The 17,973-nt window shown below is 38.3% G+C and overlaps 1 protein-coding gene, 2 non-coding genes and 1 pseudogene across 5 annotated transcripts; 2 read left to right on the forward strand and 2 right to left on the reverse strand.

The window, feature by feature from the left end:
* Positions 1-1,559: 1,559 nt before the first annotated feature.
* Positions 1,560-8,486, reverse strand: LOC135649913 (P-loop NTPase domain-containing protein LPA1-like). 3 transcript variants are annotated; one of them, XM_065168879.1, is made up of 8 exons: positions 8,204-8,486; positions 7,876-8,056; positions 6,985-7,310; positions 4,933-5,014; positions 3,547-3,966; positions 2,620-3,357; positions 2,348-2,458; positions 1,560-2,140 (listed from the first exon to the last, which is right to left on the reverse strand). In XM_065168879.1, the coding sequence occupies exons 1-8, from the start codon at positions 8,419-8,421 to the stop codon at positions 1,706-1,708; spliced, it is 2,511 nt and encodes an 836-aa protein (XP_065024951.1). In that variant the 5' UTR covers positions 8,422-8,486; the 3' UTR covers positions 1,560-1,705. The 3 variants fall into 3 exon arrangements, with proteins under 3 accessions (XP_065024951.1, XP_065024965.1, XP_065024958.1); XM_065168893.1 differs by having other exon boundaries at positions 7,943-8,056; positions 8,204-8,208; XM_065168886.1 differs by lacking the exons at positions 7,876-8,056; positions 8,204-8,486 and adding an exon at positions 7,575-7,825.
* A 3,872-nt stretch (positions 8,487-12,358) lies between these two features.
* TRNAL-CAA (transfer RNA leucine (anticodon CAA)) lies at positions 12,359-12,442 on the reverse strand. The gene has a single exon. It is a non-coding gene; the product is annotated as a tRNA-Leu (tRNA).
* A 733-nt stretch (positions 12,443-13,175) lies between these two features.
* On the forward strand, positions 13,176-17,349 carry LOC135649926 (rRNA 2'-O-methyltransferase fibrillarin 2-like; annotated as a pseudogene).
* Positions 15,841-15,911, forward strand: LOC135672726 (small nucleolar RNA snoR60). The gene has a single exon (XR_010513082.1). It is a non-coding gene; the product is annotated as a small nucleolar RNA snoR60 (small nucleolar RNA).
* Positions 17,350-17,973: the final 624 nt, after the last annotated feature.

Here is a 17,973-nt window from a genome sequence, read left to right on the forward strand (position 1 = left end):
GGACGCCCAACTACAGGGGCAGCGCCGCCAGCGGGCGAGGGCAGCGACCCCACCCTCCGCCGGCAGGATGGCGGCGGTGGCGGCGGCGGCGGCAGCAGGGGAGGATGAGGACCGTAGGGATTTTTGGGCAAAAAGATAGTTTTGCCCCTGTGAATTTGAGAAATTTCAATTTCTATCTTTTGTCCAAATTATGAAAATACCCCTATGAATTCAGAAATTCCTTATATGTCCCTGATTTCATAAAATACTAATTAATTAAAAAGTTTAGTTGATTATTATTTTTATCATTATCTAGTAGTCCTACATGATGATGATTATTTATACATGTGATGTATGATGTGTGGACGGATGATCATGGACCGTGTGATATGTGTACTTATGATTATTATTATTGGGGTCTGCGAGCCTCTATTATATTTCTCGTTTATTATCGAGCCTGCATGCCTATGATTAAGTTGTAATCATATGAGGAGGCGTAACGGGAGCGTGGATGCGATAGCGAGACCCACGAGATGGACGATCGCGATGCATGAAGATGCATCGAGATGTCAATGAAACCGACAATGTCTGCTCCACTTGGTCCGATGCCCGAATCCACAGCCTGAAGCCTTTTGTCGATACGTCGACCGATCCACCGGCCCGACGTCCAATCTTCTGACATGTTCCTCCGGCCCAACATGATTTTTCTTGCTTTAATTGTCTCATCCTAATCAAAGCATCCTACGTCACTCAAAACACAGATTAAAACATAAACACTTATCGATTGGTTTCATCATCAAAATTCGAGATTCAACAATCCAAACTCAGATATATAGAGTTGTCTGAGGTGCCTCCAAGGTGGAAACGCTGGACTCCTAAGATGTCACCTGCATGAATATCAAGGTCGAAAAAGATTTTCCAACTCAGTCCTTTTAACGCCTAAATTAGTAACCTGAGATATTTAAGTGTAGACCCGAGTGGTCAAAAAGATACTCCTCATTCATTGTGTTGAAGATGAGTTTTTATACCTAATCGTAAAATAATAAAATATTTTATAGAATATTCTACGAGAGACAACTTCTAATCACCTCTAACAATCTCCCTTTAACCTTTTATCCATCTGAACAACAAAAGAGGAATAGTTTATAACCGACTTTCACCTTGGACACCATTAGGAGGTTACATATCGAATAATGATTGATTAACGATGTTCTTTCTTATCAAATCTCATCTTCATCGCTCATCTTTTATATAAATTTTAAAAAAATCTTCTACTTACAGAAAATATAGGAGGAGGGTTATTTTTGGATTGATATTTCAAGAATCTTAAGAAATGTAGGAGTATTACTTGGGATTACTATTTCAGGAATATTATGCTATGGGTTCCCTCTCATCACATGCATGCTAAATTACTGTGTATCCGCGCCAATCATCACGTCTGATGAATGGTTCCTTCTTCTTCTTTCATAGCCATATTTTCCCATCATTAGAAGCAACCAATTCAATACAAAAGCTCCAACAAAAACCTGCACGCGTGAGGCATCTCAACAGGTAAGCCACAACATTCCACAGAATCTTCCTTCGTCGTCATCCGGGAATTCAAAACCAAGAAAAAAATATTTTGACAGTGATTCAACATAATAGAATCCATCGTCAACCAAACCTTCCAAGTAATCCTTGGAAAGGAAAAAACTCACAGCTTGTTAGACCTGTGCAAGAGTCATCGTCAGCAGGAGGCCATTGGGCCATACCGAGTCACGACTGCAAGGGCCGGGCTTTTCTGCAGTGCTCTCAGCTCGTCGGTGGCAGCAGGAGTGCTCCGCGTCCGGTACTGAAGTTGCATGGAGTCACTCAAGGACCGTCTCCTTGTTCTCTGGCCCGTGCTTGTCTCGTTTATCTCGCATGGCAGAGTACAAGGGAGAGATGGTTCCACCACACCCTCGCTCCTCTTGAAGATGTGCTCGAGATTGTGTTGGTACTCGCTTGCTGCAACACCTTCTCCTTCATCTATTGGTTCTTGATCATCTGCTATTCTCTTTATGTTTGTTGACTCGGGACAATTGTCATCGGACCAATAACCATTTTCCAGGCCATCTCGCATGGCCAAATCATCATACTCCTCATCCGACTTGGTAGAGTCTTCATCAACAGAACCTTCAACCTGACAAATGGACATCAAGCAATGGCATTTATTTCGTACTCAAGCTCAGAACACGGGACACTGTAATGGAGTTTCTACATTGTAACACCATTTCCAAAATTACTGCACAACACTAAAGTCTAGGAAAGCTGTATCATGGGGAAGGAAGGTTCAGATCGAAGGAAGGTTTTCTTGGGAATAAGAGAATGACAAAGGTCTGGTTCCTACCTCATCATGGATCTCCTTGTGGTCCATGTCGCTAAGGTCCTCATCACTGTCACCATCAGGTGGATAGTCAGCTTCTTCTTCGCTACCAGATACAAAGATTTCTTCCTTAAGCTGAAAAGATTCATAGCACAATGCATAGCATGAGAGGATTTTTTTTTTTTTTGCCACTTAGAAAATGAAAATAATACATATATATTAGTGACATCCAGCATGACCAACTGCAGGATACAAATCAAATCAACAAAGCACAAAGGTATCAGCTAAAACCATACCTCTTTGGCAGGTCCATCCAATGCCTTCGGAGAGCTGCAACAGGAAGAAAAGTATCTGCTGCCAGAATCGGCGGCATCAGCCCTCGAGCCATCGACGCTCCCTGTTTGACTTGTACCACATGTATCATTCGGCCATGCACTGATCCCATAATTTCCAAATTGAAGATTAACTGGCTCAGCCTTCCCAATCAGTAAGGGCCCATACATGGGGTTTCCCAGGCACTTTTCTCCCCCATATCCAGAGAACTTCCCATTAGAATCAACTGATTCAACGGGCCAAGCCTTGGCAACAGAGCCATCCGTGTTGAGTAGCGCCATTAGATGCCTTGAAGAACCCTTTCTCTGGATCAACTGAAACATTCCCTTGGAACTAAGAGAATTTGCCACACACTGATTTCTGTATTCTTCATGTATCACAGACACTGTATTTGTAGTCGGATCATAGAGCTGCTCGCCTGCCTCCCGCCTGCGCAGACAGCCAAAAACTGTGGCATGGATAGCTGCCACACTCCGGTCAACATTTGTGTTATTTATTTTTGGAACCAGATGCTTATCAGCCCTTTTACAAAGATACTCCTGAATTGCTCTGATATTTTGAATATATTTTACATACTTATTCTTTGCTGGGTCCAATGTCATGTATTTGGCACGCACTGCAAATCTTTCCATATGCTTGTCTTCATTTGTTATGTAGATCATAAATGGTACAATCGAAGGATGCTTCTTCATGAGCCCCATCTAACCAAAAAAACAAGCATAGGACATCAATTAGGAATCAAACATGAAGAAAAACCTGGACTCTATGTAAGTTTGTGTGAAAACATCTATGGATTTGGATTTGAGAACTATGAGTCTGAACAATTTTTCAACAAATCCAAATAAAGAAAATTAAGTAAAGGAAATGTATTGCCATTGCCAGGTACCCACCACAAAATTAAGGCTCAAGTGAACACCCTCAACAACAACAGATTCTTTTCGCTCCTCCCAAGCAGTGATTAATCGATCAAGGCTGTCTATGACCATTTCACTTTGTGCTTTAAAACCTTCAATAGCCATTTGCTTTTTGCCAATTAACTCAGTTCCAAGGACCAGATCATGAGATCGTCTTTCAAGCTTTTGATTTAAAGCTCCATCAGATGTCTCTTCCTTAATCATTGTGTGTGAAACAGCAAGTTTTTTTGCTTTTCGATTGGCCTTTGCTTTCGCGACTGCTACTGGGTCTAGACATTCTCCAGCATGATAAGTTGAAGCCCAAAGGAGTGGATTTTGTTTCTCATCCACATAGCTCCTCATCATATGGCGTATTGAATCAGTAGAAATGACGGTTGTCACACCCAATCTGCTTCCCTGTTAAGAAATATGTAAAGAAGATGTCTTCATAAATTTGAATTGATTTTGCCCAACATTCAGTCTGTAAGATATCCATAAATAACATAAGACCGAAGTAGACTATTTTTAAGAGCGCCTAGCAAGTATGATGGTCAAGTATTTTCAAGCTAGAAGACAAAGTGACAAAGATAAATAATGTCAAACTCATCACAAATGTGATTGATTCTATGTGGTTTCTAAAACTGAATTAAGCAGATATTCTCTATAGTTCATTTTCTCCAAAAGAAAGATATATTAGCTAATTAAACGATTACAAACCATGCCTCTAGCTTCAGAGGCCAAAAGAGAGGATAAGTGCGAAGGCTAGTTACTCTGGTAGAGAGAATCTAACAAAATTGGCTAACCAATGATATTCTCTGTAGTCGAAATACCTACATAAAGAGGGCGTCAAAGTTAGAAGTTCAAAATGATCCACTGAAAAACAAGCTTACAAGTCAGCTCTCTTCTGTACACATAACTTACAACATTTTCCTATTAGTATATCAAATGCTGCAACTAAGACATTACAACATAAAAAGTTACTGCTGCATAGGATATATCTCAAGAAAGATATGTCTCTTCTTGAATTTCATTACCATACATTCGCCCGGAGAGGAACTGGTCCCTAAGGAGCCAAGAAGAATTACTTTTAACATGCTTTCACAGCAATTGCTTTCTGACAGGCATTTTAGGCCTTCTTGTTGTCTGTTTGTGTTGATTGTTCATTGCTATATTACCTTTCCTCTTTCTCTTTCTTGTTCTTTATGATAAGGAAACATATAAGAAAATTTTATTAAATTCATTTAGGAAGAATAATCGACGAAATGCATGTTCCAATTCATCTGAATGTAAATTAAACATTAGCTACAGAATCCCAAAATTCATAAATCACAAAAATAATGAGTGGAATTAAGCAAATGTTCACTAAGTATTCTCAGGAAGTACCAGCAAAGCAGACAAAGTTGACTTGCCACAGCCACTAGTGCCACACAAAAGTACTGTCACAGATTCCTTTCTTTCTCGAATCCTAAAAGAATTTTAAAAGGAAAATAATTATTTAGGAATCACAAGACATAAAAATGAAAGCAGAAAATCAAACAAAGAGCAGTTCAGTTCTTCAAAGTGAATAAATTAGCAAGTGCCTTTTATAATGAAAGATAGAAAACAAAAACCTAGCGAAATATTAAAAAACGATTCTATTGGTCAAAACTGAAGCCAACAACTTTAAATAAGGAATAACAATAAATCTAAGAATAGTTCATCACAATACAAATCTCAATTATTCCTTACAATACTACTTATGTCTGAACCTTACAGGATACGGAGAACCAGATATCTGTTTCCATGCTGCACTGTTATAAAGTGGGAGCTACAGAAAATTCTACAACAAGGGAAGCATAGGAAGATACTTAGCATGAAAATATGATACCTGAAATACACCTGTTCGCTTTAATGACTAAAAGTACACTGAATTTTAGATTTACGATGCCTGCTGTCAAGTGTTAACTGTGTCAATATGACTGTACTTGACGTTGATGATGCCCAGTTGAGGTTCAATCACACAGAGGATATTGACCTAAACATGCAAAATTTCAACTACAACCTCTCTTTCTAACCAGTTCATAAAGGTCACGTTTACAGATTATATAGTCTGAATAAGTAAATCACTCATGAGACAACATTAATTAAGATACTGCAAAATCAATGAAAATAGGACATCATTATGAGGCTTTAAGATCAGGACGGTCCTGGAACTGCTGGTCAAGCAGTATTACAGACAGATGATATCAATATGGCAGGCTGCTTGCCAATATTTTGTCATTTAGATCAACAATCTGCTAAAAGAATAAGAGACCTGATACTAGAGTGGAATGTCGGGAGGAATGGAGACATCAGACATAACAGTGGAAACTTGGGATCATGGTAATAATTTAATAGCAAATTGACAATTTTTTAACTTTAATAACCTAACCACTGATGTGCTGCACCTCACCATTAGGAGTACAAGCAAGAGAAAATCTGTCCAAAATTGGTAATGCAAGGAAAAGTGGACACGAGGTTCAGATCCTCTCTATCATAGCTATAGCTAGAACATATTGAGGTTCATTGAATGGTAATGTTACATCATTATATCATCTTTTTATTGATCACGAGGCCAAAAGTTGGCACACTCTACTATGCACCCAAAAAGTGACCAGTGACAAATCTAATCTGCTCAACTAGAGAAACATTAGATACAAAATTTCCATTCTAGTGGAACCTATTATGGTAACTTCAACTTTATATTTGCACAAATTTACGCTTGACTTAATGCAAAATTTAGGTATTTTATATATGTATGTACTAAGTATACCCATCACTTCGATAAACAATTTGTCAAAGTAGCCAACCACTTGACAGAAGCAGAATAAAAACTCCATACTGAAAATCTAAGAAACATGGTGAGTTGTTGTAGAGATAGGAAAATGAAGTAAAATTAACAGACATAATGAATTTATATGTAGAATATCTGATAAGATCTCTTATATATAGTTAAAATTTCTATTTACAGATATACAAACAACAAGCATATATAGAGTAGTTCTACAAAATGTAGTGCATGTGGATTAGGACAAGGATGCTTTTAGCAAGACAAGAAATAGAAACTAAGCATGTTTAGCATACTTCTTATTGCTTACTTGAGGGTAAAACTTATTGGAGAAAAACACTTCTAGTGTTCACTAGCAACATCTCATTCTTGATTGAACAAATATATTACCTAAAGGGCATGACATGATATTTTGGGTCACTGTTCAATGAAGAGAGAAAATCAGAAGCATGCAACTATTTTACATCGTATACAAAACATAAGGAAAATCTCTGTGAAAAATTTTGTTCCATCCTATACATAAAAAATTCAGGATCTGTTGCATAATTATTGAACTTTGATTTAGTTCTTTACCATTTAGACAAATGGTAACTCAGTTTGAGCAATTCAAGAGGAAACAGATGATATACCTGCAGGCTAAAAGCAAATCAGCTCTTTGATTGGGACCGACGTAATTATATAGGGCAAGAGCATCACAGACGATGTCCAAGAAGTGTTCCCTTGAAACAACAACAGTTGTTAGTCTTTTGTACAATTCGAATGAACTTCCACCGCTGGTATCCACATTCTCTACAGTCGACTGATGAGCCATGTTCCCCTGGCCCAAGCCGCAGGTTATGCTATACTCATGTTCCTCATTGGATGGAATTTTCCAGGCATCCGAGCTTGCAGCATCAGAAAGCAAGCTGCCGCCTGAGCACTCATCTCTCATCACATCAAATACTCTTCGGCTGATCTGGGAAAAAAATAAAAGAAATGTCACATTTAGATATCTCCTGAATCCAACGAAAAAAGAATCTCCTGAAGAGCCTAAAACTAATCTTCATTTAGATAGCGTAAGAGCATGAATTTGCAAATCCAACCTAACAAAACATGACAAAAAATGAATAGGCTAAACGTCCATTATTTAAGTACATAATTCTACATATCAATATCCAAACCTTGGTTTCAAATTCTCACAAAACCTTGTCGAAAACATCGTAAGAATTCAAAGTCATACCTATAGAAACTAAGAGTTAACATGACTTTCCCAACCAAGTGGTTCTAAGGTACATGTCCTATCATCTTGTCGAAGCATACACACGACAGGCAAAAATTCACTGTGGGAACAAGAAGAACAAAAGAGCAGATAATTCCCACAAAAGCAGAACGATTGCAATTGTTCGACGCAAGAATCAAGAAGCGGAAGCGTGTTGCTGAGGGAAAGGGAGAAAACATAAGACAAACGGGAAAGAAGCGAAACGTCACGAGGTAAAACGCATCGAACAACTAAAACCATGTCGCCTACAGGATCACGAAACCTTGAAAGCGTGACGAGCCTTGCAACCCATGAGCTGCAGCGTGCTCTGCAGCACGGGCCGCGCGTACCGGAACGACGAGCTCCCCTTCGCCTTCCCGCTCTTGCCATCGCCTCCTTCCCCCTCTCCTTCGTCCACCACCACAATGTACAGCAACTTCGTTACCTCCGCCATCTCCGAGACCCTTCAAGGAAAATTCGAGAAACGAAGATTGGAGAGTAAGGCCAAATCAAGAAGCGGAAAACCAAACATGAGGGTAAAGGATTCGAGGCCGGGGGGCAATGCGGGGGTCCCCGTTGCTCGATCGACGAGATCAGACGCGGCGACGAACCTGGGCCTGACAGGGAAAGACGGACGGTAGAGAGAGAGAGAGAGCGGCTGTTGCGCAAGAGCGATGCGAGGTCGGGTTCTAGGACTACACGGGGAGGGCGGGAGGAAGAGGAGAGGGAATTGGGTCCTCCGCCATGCCCAAGGCATGCACCGCGGCCATTGCCTCCGCCTCCCTGCGCTTCTCTTCTCACCTCGTCGTCTGACACGGCCCCCACCCATCGTTCGCGTGGGGCCTACAAATGGGGCCGGCTCATACGTTCCCCCTCCCTCCGCTTCCGACGGATCCGCTGCAATAATCCGTGGGGGAGGAATTCTAGTAAGGTTCGAATCCCTGACAGCTGTTGCTGTCTCGACCGTTCCCGAATCGTTATTTTCTTTTTTGCCTTTTTCAGGAATAAATAGCGGCTTTAATGACTAAATATCGGTCATTAGCTTCACATTATTAGCGTAGCAGTTCGTTACGTTACTTAATAGGTTCAATGAAACTTAATAGGCGACTCTTTTCGTTTCATTCTTCGAACCGGATGGAGAAGATCGCCTGAGAGATCCCAAACAGGATTCAGTTAGTTCCACCGATAGGAAGACAATGCTTCTTCCGCCGGCTGTGGGCCCCTTTGTTGGAATGGGCCACGAGATGGACCCCGACTCGTGCGATGCGCGTCATCCCGCAAACACCGCCCCGCGATCTGCCGGTCCCGCGGGAGCTGCGGATTGCGCGCTGCTCTTCACGTGTCTTTGTTGGCTCCGCTGAATGTTCCCGACGGGGAACCGGGGGGAGGGGATCGCCTGAACGATGCAGGACAGCGCTGACCGCGTTTCGCTTCGTTCCCCGAAAGTGGGCCCCGCAAATTTGCTAAGACCGAACAAGACTGGACCCCACCTGGCGCGGTACGGGTGATGCTGCCGCTCCTGCGACGCGCGGGCCCCATGGGAGACGATGATCCGCGCCGTGGGTCGCCGGGGAAGGTGAGCGTCTGGAGAAAGGCGACGCGTGGGCCGGGCGTCTGGAATCGAGGCATACGTTTTCTACGCGCCTCGCAGGTCTGTGACCGGCTTCGAGAAGCACTGCCGGGCCCACCTGTCGCTTGCCCCCATCTCTCTCTCTCTCTCTCTCTCTCTCTCTCTTCCCCCGTCTCGCGTACGACGGTGGGCGTTTAAAGAAGGGGGTGGATTTATTCTAATGAAGCGGTACTCCCCCTACACACACGCATCCGACCATTGACCCGACTGGGTGTCTCCTTCAAGTTTAGAATCATGACAATTACAACCAACGTACGTAAGAGACACTGCAAGAGGGATGAAAGGGAATTATTGCGTCCAACTCTTGGCATGTCGACTTCATATCAAGAGTAGACGACATGAACTCGATTGACGCCAAAGAAATAAAGAGGGGGCCAAAGGCGAATCCTCCCACCACAGGCAACACGTAGTCACCAACTCTCCCTACTAGCTTTTGTAGGGAGCCGTTCATTCGCCTGGCTTTCTTTTTGTTGGGAGCTGTTCATTGGAGTAGCCATTGATGATGATTGTCACCTTCCTAATCCTAAGTTTGTCATATCTAAACGGCAAATGTCTCGAAAAGGATAACATTTTATCTCATGTATGTGGTATTGGTTGTTTTCATAGTCCGAGTGATCGAGTCCATGTAACCCAATTCACATGAGAAATTATGAGGATTAAAAGACGACACAAAATATTTCCCTTCCATTAATAATGTGCTACGTTGTTTGGAAATCAAATCGAAGAGTTTGACAAGTCAATCCTGATGACTTTTGGCAAGTCAAACCCCAAAATTCTATGTCTCGTCTGACGAACAAAACCGACATGTTGACTTCCAAAACGAATCGCCCATTGTGAAACTAGAAATCAACGGTGACGGGTAATGACTGAAATGTCCATTCAATATATAATCGAGTTTGCCCAAATCAAACTAAGATAATTTCTTAGTTGGCTTCCATTTTTTCGGATCCGGTCAACGTTTAGTGGTCGACCTGTTTATGTTGACTTGGTCTCCGTCTTTAATTTAATGTCAAAAAGCTGTATTCTTTACTCCCGTGCCAAGGAAACTATGTCTCTTTTATACATCTTTCGGTGAGCCATTAGTCATAGTCAGGTACTCTGATCTGGTCAAACCATTGGGTCAAAGTTGGTAGAACCCATCCCAACGTACATGCTTAACTTGAAAAGGGGTATTTTCTTTTCAAACATTTAGATTTTATAGTATATTATTATTAGATAGATAGAGTTAGAAGATATCTGATTATATATATATATATATATATATATGAGATAAGTCTCATATTATAGTATGCATAAAAATAACTTCATTAAATATTTAATTCTAAATCGATTGAATAAAAAGACTAACATGCGATAAAAACTCAAAGTCATTTCTATCAAAAAAAGAAGTCTTTTAAGTCTATCTTGAAAAAGATAAATTCATACGAAGTCAATCATAAATAGATAAATCTTTACAAGCCCATCACGAAGATATAACATCCATCGTCACGACTCTTTTTATTGAGAGCATTCAATAAACATGTTTAATTTTTTAGTATATTTTATCATGCTCGATGAAGATATGTGATAACATATCATATCACATATATAATTTAATATAATTTTAAAAAATAATTAAAAGAAATTATGGGTTCATATTAGAGTCAACGTGTATGTGATTCCACAATCCAACTCATGTCCTTTGACTCCTTCGTTGCGAGTAGGAGTTAATGGAGAAGATGGATGATGTAGTTAGAACACATGCGACGTCCAACACGCCCACAATATTGTAACTTGGATTCGACGAGACATGGGCGGTGGTCGGACTTCACACGTTATTCCATGTCAAAGAAAGTACTTCACACCTTCGTCGTCTCTTCCATGCGTGCTTTCTCATTTCCTTTATTCCTTCGTTGGCTTGGATGTCTTACTGGCTTGTTGTTGGTGATATATAATAACTTAGATAACTTTATTATAGATGTGAAACTGCTTTGTATCATCGCATTTTCCATTAAATTTGGTTCAAATACATATGAGGTAATTAGGGAGAACATTAGTGGGTGCGGTAATAATTCAAATTGAGCCCAATTTGTCTCTTATATGGGCCTTCAGCCCATATATATATATATATATATATATATATATATATATATATATATATATATATATATATATATATATATATATATATATATATATATATATATATATATATCATCAAAATGATATGATCGATGAGTTAGCACAACGCACTGACATGTCAGCTTCAGCTTGACACTTCGACTCCATGTGGTCAACGTAATGAAACTGCTTGATCGATATGATCGGATTATAAGGCTGATAAGCTGACTCCATATGATTAATACATCAATTCCACATGAAAGACACATCAACTCCATATGGTTGACATATCATTTCCACCGAAGGACATATCAACTCCACATTGCTAACTAACGGGATTCCATGTGGCCAACATGATGAAGCCACTTTGTCGACCACTCATTGTCACCTCATCATCTTATAGGCTCTCTCTTTGGTCGTGCATGATGAATGTCATGTGGAGAGAAATTATACAATTTTGGATTTATAGAAAGTTGATGATAGTTATAGTCAAACTCTAGGCCTTTATGGTTGCACAAATCATACAATGAGCAGTTACATCGGCTTTGACTGACTTAAGTTTTAAAGAGACATTGGAAAGAGTACCTCCAATATAATTTTATAGGGTTTGGATATTATTTGGAGATGTCATATTGAGATCGACTCGAGAAATGAATCAGGTTAAATCTGACGCAACTTTTAGTTTCGTCGATCCAACTTTTAGTTCCGATAATCAAACTCTGTTCAAACAATATATATATATATATATATATATATATATATATATATATATATATATATCTAAATTTAACTAATATATTTAAATTAAATTAAAAATATTTATTAATTAGATCCCAAGATTGGATTGGAAGACAAGTCAATGTCATTCTACGAGGCAGTGTTGATATTTGTTATTATTAAATATGAATATAAATATAAAAATAAATATAAATATAAATATAAATTAACCATGAAATGTATTTCTTAAATTAACAAAAATAAACATTTGAAACAGAAAGTTAAAGGGCAGAAAAAGAAAATTAAATAAATATTTTTATGTCAGAAGTGGGATTTGAACCCACGCCCTCTCACGAGGACCAGAACTTGAGTCTGGCGCCTTAGACCACTCGGCCATCCTGACATTTGCCTTTCTTTTTTTTCTATTTCTATTATAATGTAAATAATATTATTTTAACACTAACCAATAAATTATTTTATTTAAAATCATTTGCAATATTACATAAATCGCTAATATTTCCAACTGCAAATCACTCTAACCAATAAATGTTTTATTTAAAATCATTTGCAATATTACATAATTCGTTAATATTTCCAACTGCAAATCCCACTAACCAATAAAATTTCTTTCATTTAAAATCATTTGCAACATTACATAAATTGTTAATATTTTCTTTTATTTAAAACAAACTACAACATTACATAAATTATTAATATTTTTAATATAAATCTCATTAAATAATAAATAATAAATTTATAATAAAATATCATATAACCTAGACGGTGAAAACTTTCACGGTAAATCATAAGATTTGAATCCGTCTTACTTATTTATTTAAAAAAATACAAATTATTAATATTTTCAACTGCAAATCCCATTAACCAATACATTTTTATTTAAAATAATATTATCTTAATTTGTTTAATATTAAATTTAGATGGGTTGAATTAATAGCACTTAATTGAATATTTTATTGGATGCCAACGTATTGTCCACCTCCATCTAACGATCAAGAGGAGACGGAGAAGTTATCTTGGACGGCCAAGATCGTCAGTCGTATCGCTAAACCCTATACCCTCCGGAAACTATATATACACCTTCACTTCGCCGAGCTCGTCCCAGCTGTACCGCGACACTTCGCCTTCGCAGAAGCCCTTGGCGGCGAGATGAGACCTCCAAGAGGTTAGCCTTATCAAACTGAGTTCCTTGCTTCTCTTCGGTTCTCCGTTTCCTTTTCTCTGGCTTAGAGGACTCCTAGGGGGGAAAAGGGGTTTTTGATGTTGTTTTGGTTTTGACTTGTGAACTGTTACCAGGTGGTGGGCGCGGTGGTTTCAAGGGCCGGAGCGATGGTGGTGGAGGGAGAGGCAGGGGAAGAGGCGGTGGGGGAGAAGGCCGCGGTGGCGGAAGGGGCCGCGGCGGCGGCGGCCGTGGAGGAAGGGGAGGGAGAGGCCGTGGCGGTGGCCGAGGTGGGGGAATGAAGGGCGGGAGCAAGGTCGTCGTCCAGCCCCATAGGCATGACGGAGTTTTCGTGGCCAAGGGGAAGGAAGACGCTCTCTGTACTAAGAACATGGTTTCTGGTGAATCTGTTTATGGCGAGAAGCGCGTTTCCGTTCAGGTGACTCTTCTTTCCACATTTATTGATGTGTGTGGTTCTCGAATGATATTAAGATGCCAAAGTTTAAGCTTTTTCTTAACCAAGTTGTTTCTTTTCTGCAGAATGAGGATGGAACGAAAGTTGAATACCGGGTGTGGAACCCCTTTCGCTCGAAGCTGGCAGCAGCCGTTCTTGGTGGTGTCGACAATATATGGATTGTGAGTGTTCCTTAGTTGATTTGATTTGATTTATATGCATGTATTTTTGTTAAAATTTCAAGATAGACCTTTTTTTTAAAAAAAAATGTCTATGATAATCAAGTCTTAATCGTTGACAGTTCTAGAAAATGATATCCATGTTAGTCAAAATTATACTTGTTGGACTGTCTGCTGGTTTACAAAAGGAACTTAGTTTCGGCTCTCTGGTAGTCATAAGAAAGCTATAACTCTGTATGTTTTCTTTTTGTGTTTGCTGGTTCAATTTGATGTCCCGAAGTATGAATTTTACTTGACTATGCATGCTCAAGAACCCCTTGGTGGGCATGCTTTTGAATGATTATTTGTGTTGTGTGTTTCTGTTTTGTTATTTGTTTTTCCTGTTACAGTCAAGCCCTCATGCCCTATTAGAAGTTGGCATTGATCACAATATTTTTAAAAGGTTCTGTATCCTCAAATATTTGATTCATGCAATTGAATGCATCACTTTTTTAAAGAGAACACACTTGTTTAATTGTGAAGCAAGCATTTCAGTGTCAAGACAAAAGCATGATCTTCCATTTGCATTCTTTAATAGGATTATGATTTCCAGCATCATATTCTTGGTTCTATGACATGTTCTATTAACTTGGTGGGCTGTAATCTATAATATCATCGTGAGTTATTAATAAATGTCACAAGATGTCCACTTTTAAACAGTCTCCTAAAATCTTCTACAAGCTTCTTTTCTTCTCTTTGTGAAACATCGTGGTGTAGTTGTCCAGAGGTTATATTACTGCATACGTTACAAGTAAAAATATTGTGGAGATTGATGATTATCTTTCCCTCAAGTATCATAGAAATAAGTGGATCAGATAAAGGGAGAGAAATAGTGAGATATAATAGAGGAAAATAGATTTATGCTAGGTTTAGGAATACAGCCCAAGAAAGTTCATGTGTAACTCTTAAAGAGCAGTCAAATATCTTGCTTTATATACTTAGTGGTCACAACATCTGCTCAAATTTGAATTATGCAATCATCATGGGGAATTAAAATATCTGTGTCTTCTTTAGCCCATCATTTTTCCCCTTGTTTGTTTTATTTGTATGTGTGGCTTCTATCTTTCCATTGCTAATTCTTGTTTAGGCTCCTGGGACTCGTGTACTGTACCTTGGTGCTGCATCAGGGACCACAGTGTCTCATGTATCTGACATTGTTGGACCAGTAAGTCAAACTGTGAACTTTTGCGGGAAAGTTTTATATGTTAGTTCTCATTTGTGTTGGAAAAATTACCCCAAGTCTTTAACTGTAATGTCTACATTTCTCACATACAATTAAATTGACAGACGGGAGTTGTGTATGCTGTTGAATTTTCACATAGAAGTGGTAGAGATCTCGTGAATATGGCCAAGAAGCGAACTAATGTGATTCCCATAATAGAAGACGCTAGACACTAGATACAGGATGTTGGTTGGCATGGTTGATGTCATCTTTTCAGATGTTGCTCAGCCTGACCAGGTAATTGTTGCAGTTTCTGAGCTATTAGGCTTCAACGCTATGCATATGTTTCTGTTTGATATTCTTCATCAATATCTAATGTATAACCTTCTAAGATAATGAATTCAGGAATTTATTACTTGTCTTTAGTGGTTAATACTTGTGTTGGGAATTGATTTTTGTTTTGTTACCCTGTTTTTCCATTTTTGAAGTGGATCTTGAGATGATATATGGTGGCAGCATTTAATTTTTTTCTTTGATAATTGATGAATATTCATTTTCAAATTTGTAGAAATGCTATTTTGCATTAATTTTATGGTTATTTTGCAATTGGAAACTGGCCTTCTTTTTGAAGCATATTATATGTGTTTCTTTTTTTTTGTGAGAGAAGATGAATTTTTGTAAATCTTAATAATGTTGTATAACTTCTGGTCGATTTTGAAAATCACATGAACCTTTTTTGCTCTTTTGCTTATAAGGTTTGTTCCCTTATTTTGTTTTGCCAATTAGTCCCAAGCATCTGATGAATTACTCGGATTCCCCTTCGGGACATCTCGGATGATGCAAATTCGAGTTTCTGATGTGTGTGGACCAGCTCTTCAAGTGCTTTTTTATTTTGTTCCATATGTTTTTGGACTATATGGTATTAAAATTTTAGTGAAGCCCTATTGTTTTTCTCTTTTAAATCTATTCAGATGAAAATCATAATATCTTCTTCACAATGCTGTTTCTTTGTTCTTTCAATGGCTGGAATCTAAATTAAAACACTACTTTCAAGTTCATTACAAGTTCTTTTTTCTTTTTTTTTGCTTTACATTCTTTCTCTCTCTCTCTCTCTCTCTCTCTCTCTCTCTCTCTCTCTTTCTCTCTCTCTCTCTTTTTATAATGTTCCCAGCATAGTTGATTTGTTTATTCCTTTCAAAGTTGTGATTTGTACCACCTATCTGTGTTCATATCTCTCTTGGTACCACCTATCACAATTATGCAACCGTATGTTTGTGGAGCTTTAGTGACTGCTAAAATTTAGCTAGACATGAAGAGGCTAAGAAGAAACCCAGGATACCCTTTTACAACATTGAGCCATTGACTCAAGAATATTGTTTTGTCTTAGTGCAATTAGCCATTAACCAAATCTCTTAACCATTATTGAAATTGTACTATGGTATGCACTAAGGGGTATTTTCTAGGAACATTTTTTTAAATATTTTTAAATGTGCTTAATCTCTAAGATTTTTTTATTTGCCGTGCTCCATGTCAATAGTAGGTGTACATAAGTAATTGTGCTATCATGTTATTTCTAACCATAATAAGATGAAAAGTAACAAGCTTGTAGCTGAAAAAAATACGAGTGTCGAGGATTATACATGCAACCTCTCTGGAGCTTACGAGCTAGTACTGGGTCTTTCTAGTTCATCATTTGTTAAAAAAGTTCATCACTTGTTCTATTGTTTCTGCAGGCAAGAATCTTGGCATTGAATGCTTCATATTTCTTGAAAAATGGTGGCCATTTTGTGATCTCAATTAAGGTACCCTCAGTTTGTTTATAATGGTTCGAGATTGTCTAAAGGTCCCTGGAAGGTTTTTGGACAATTGTTATAATTGTTTGGCTGCATCATTCTATTACAGGCGAACTGCATCGACTCTACAGTGCCTGCTGAGGCTGTCTTTGCTCAAGAAGTGAAGAAGCTTCAGGCCGAGCAGTTCAAACCTTCAGAGCAAGTTACACTAGAACCGTTCGAGCGAGACCATGCCTGTGTTGTTGGTGGCTATCGGATGCCGAAGAAGCAGAAAGTAGTGACAGAAAGCTGAGGATGGAACTCAAAACTCCATGTCAACCAAAAAACCCTAGAATATTGATGTGTCCGGATTATTTTATATTTCTAGAGTAAAAGTTTCTTTTGTTCTCTTGCATGGCAGCTCTGGGGAAAACATAATGTGATCTTTCTTTCTATTGCGTTGATTATGTTTCAGTAGCATCACTTGGGTGGTAATTTAGTGACCTGCATTCTACTGCCCAATCTTTCAGATTGATGCATTTGAATTCTAGCCCCATTTATCTTCCATCTATAAGAGTTCTTGATGCGTCATTCCAAACTTATAGGTCTTTAGAATAGGATGTTTTGGGCAAAAGAATTTTGTTGGGTATATTCAAAATTATAAAAAGATGGTGTTAAGAATTTTGTTGGGTATTTTGAAAATTATAAAAAGATGGGCAAAAGAATTTTGTTGGGTGTTTTCAAAATTATAAAAAACATTACAAGTTGAGTCAGTACCAATGCATCATTATCAATCGTCCAAAACATCTTATCCTATTCAAAAAAAAAAAAAAAAAAGAACACATATTTTTGGTACCATCCTTAAAACATTGAGGTAAATTAACTCAAAATATAATAAAAATAATTTATATATAAAAAATTAAATAATTATCTTTATTGGTTTAAGAACAAAAATAATTTCTATATTACTTATAGTGTTTTTGATACCTCCACCAACCCATTTAAAAATATTATAACAAATATATGAACATAAAGACCCAATAAAAATTAACTTACTTAAGAAAATAAGGTTTTAAATATGAATTGGTTTATGAATAATAACAAGTAAATAGGGAGAATTTGATGCAAATCTTAATGTTTTTGAATAAACT

This window comes from Musa acuminata, chromosome BXJ1-4, assembly GCF_036884655.1.
Source record: "Musa acuminata AAA Group cultivar baxijiao chromosome BXJ1-4, Cavendish_Baxijiao_AAA, whole genome shotgun sequence".
NCBI lineage: Eukaryota > Viridiplantae > Streptophyta > Magnoliopsida > Zingiberales > Musaceae > Musa > Musa acuminata.

Excerpts from the sequence above, each read along its gene's own strand:
- LOC135649913 (XM_065168879.1), bottom strand. The coding sequence starts at position 8,421 with ATGGGTGGGGGCCGTGTCAGACGACGAGGTGAGAAGAGAAGCGCAGGG. Across the intron at positions 8,057-8,203 it reads TCTTTCCCTGTCAGGCCCAG|GGTCTCGGAGATGGCGGAGG; the intron begins GTTCGTCGCCGC and ends TTTTCCTTGAAG. Across the intron at positions 5,015-6,984 it reads GATTTGCTTTTAGCCTGCAG|GATTCGAGAAAGAAAGGAAT; the intron begins GTATATCATCTG and ends AAATTCTTTTAG.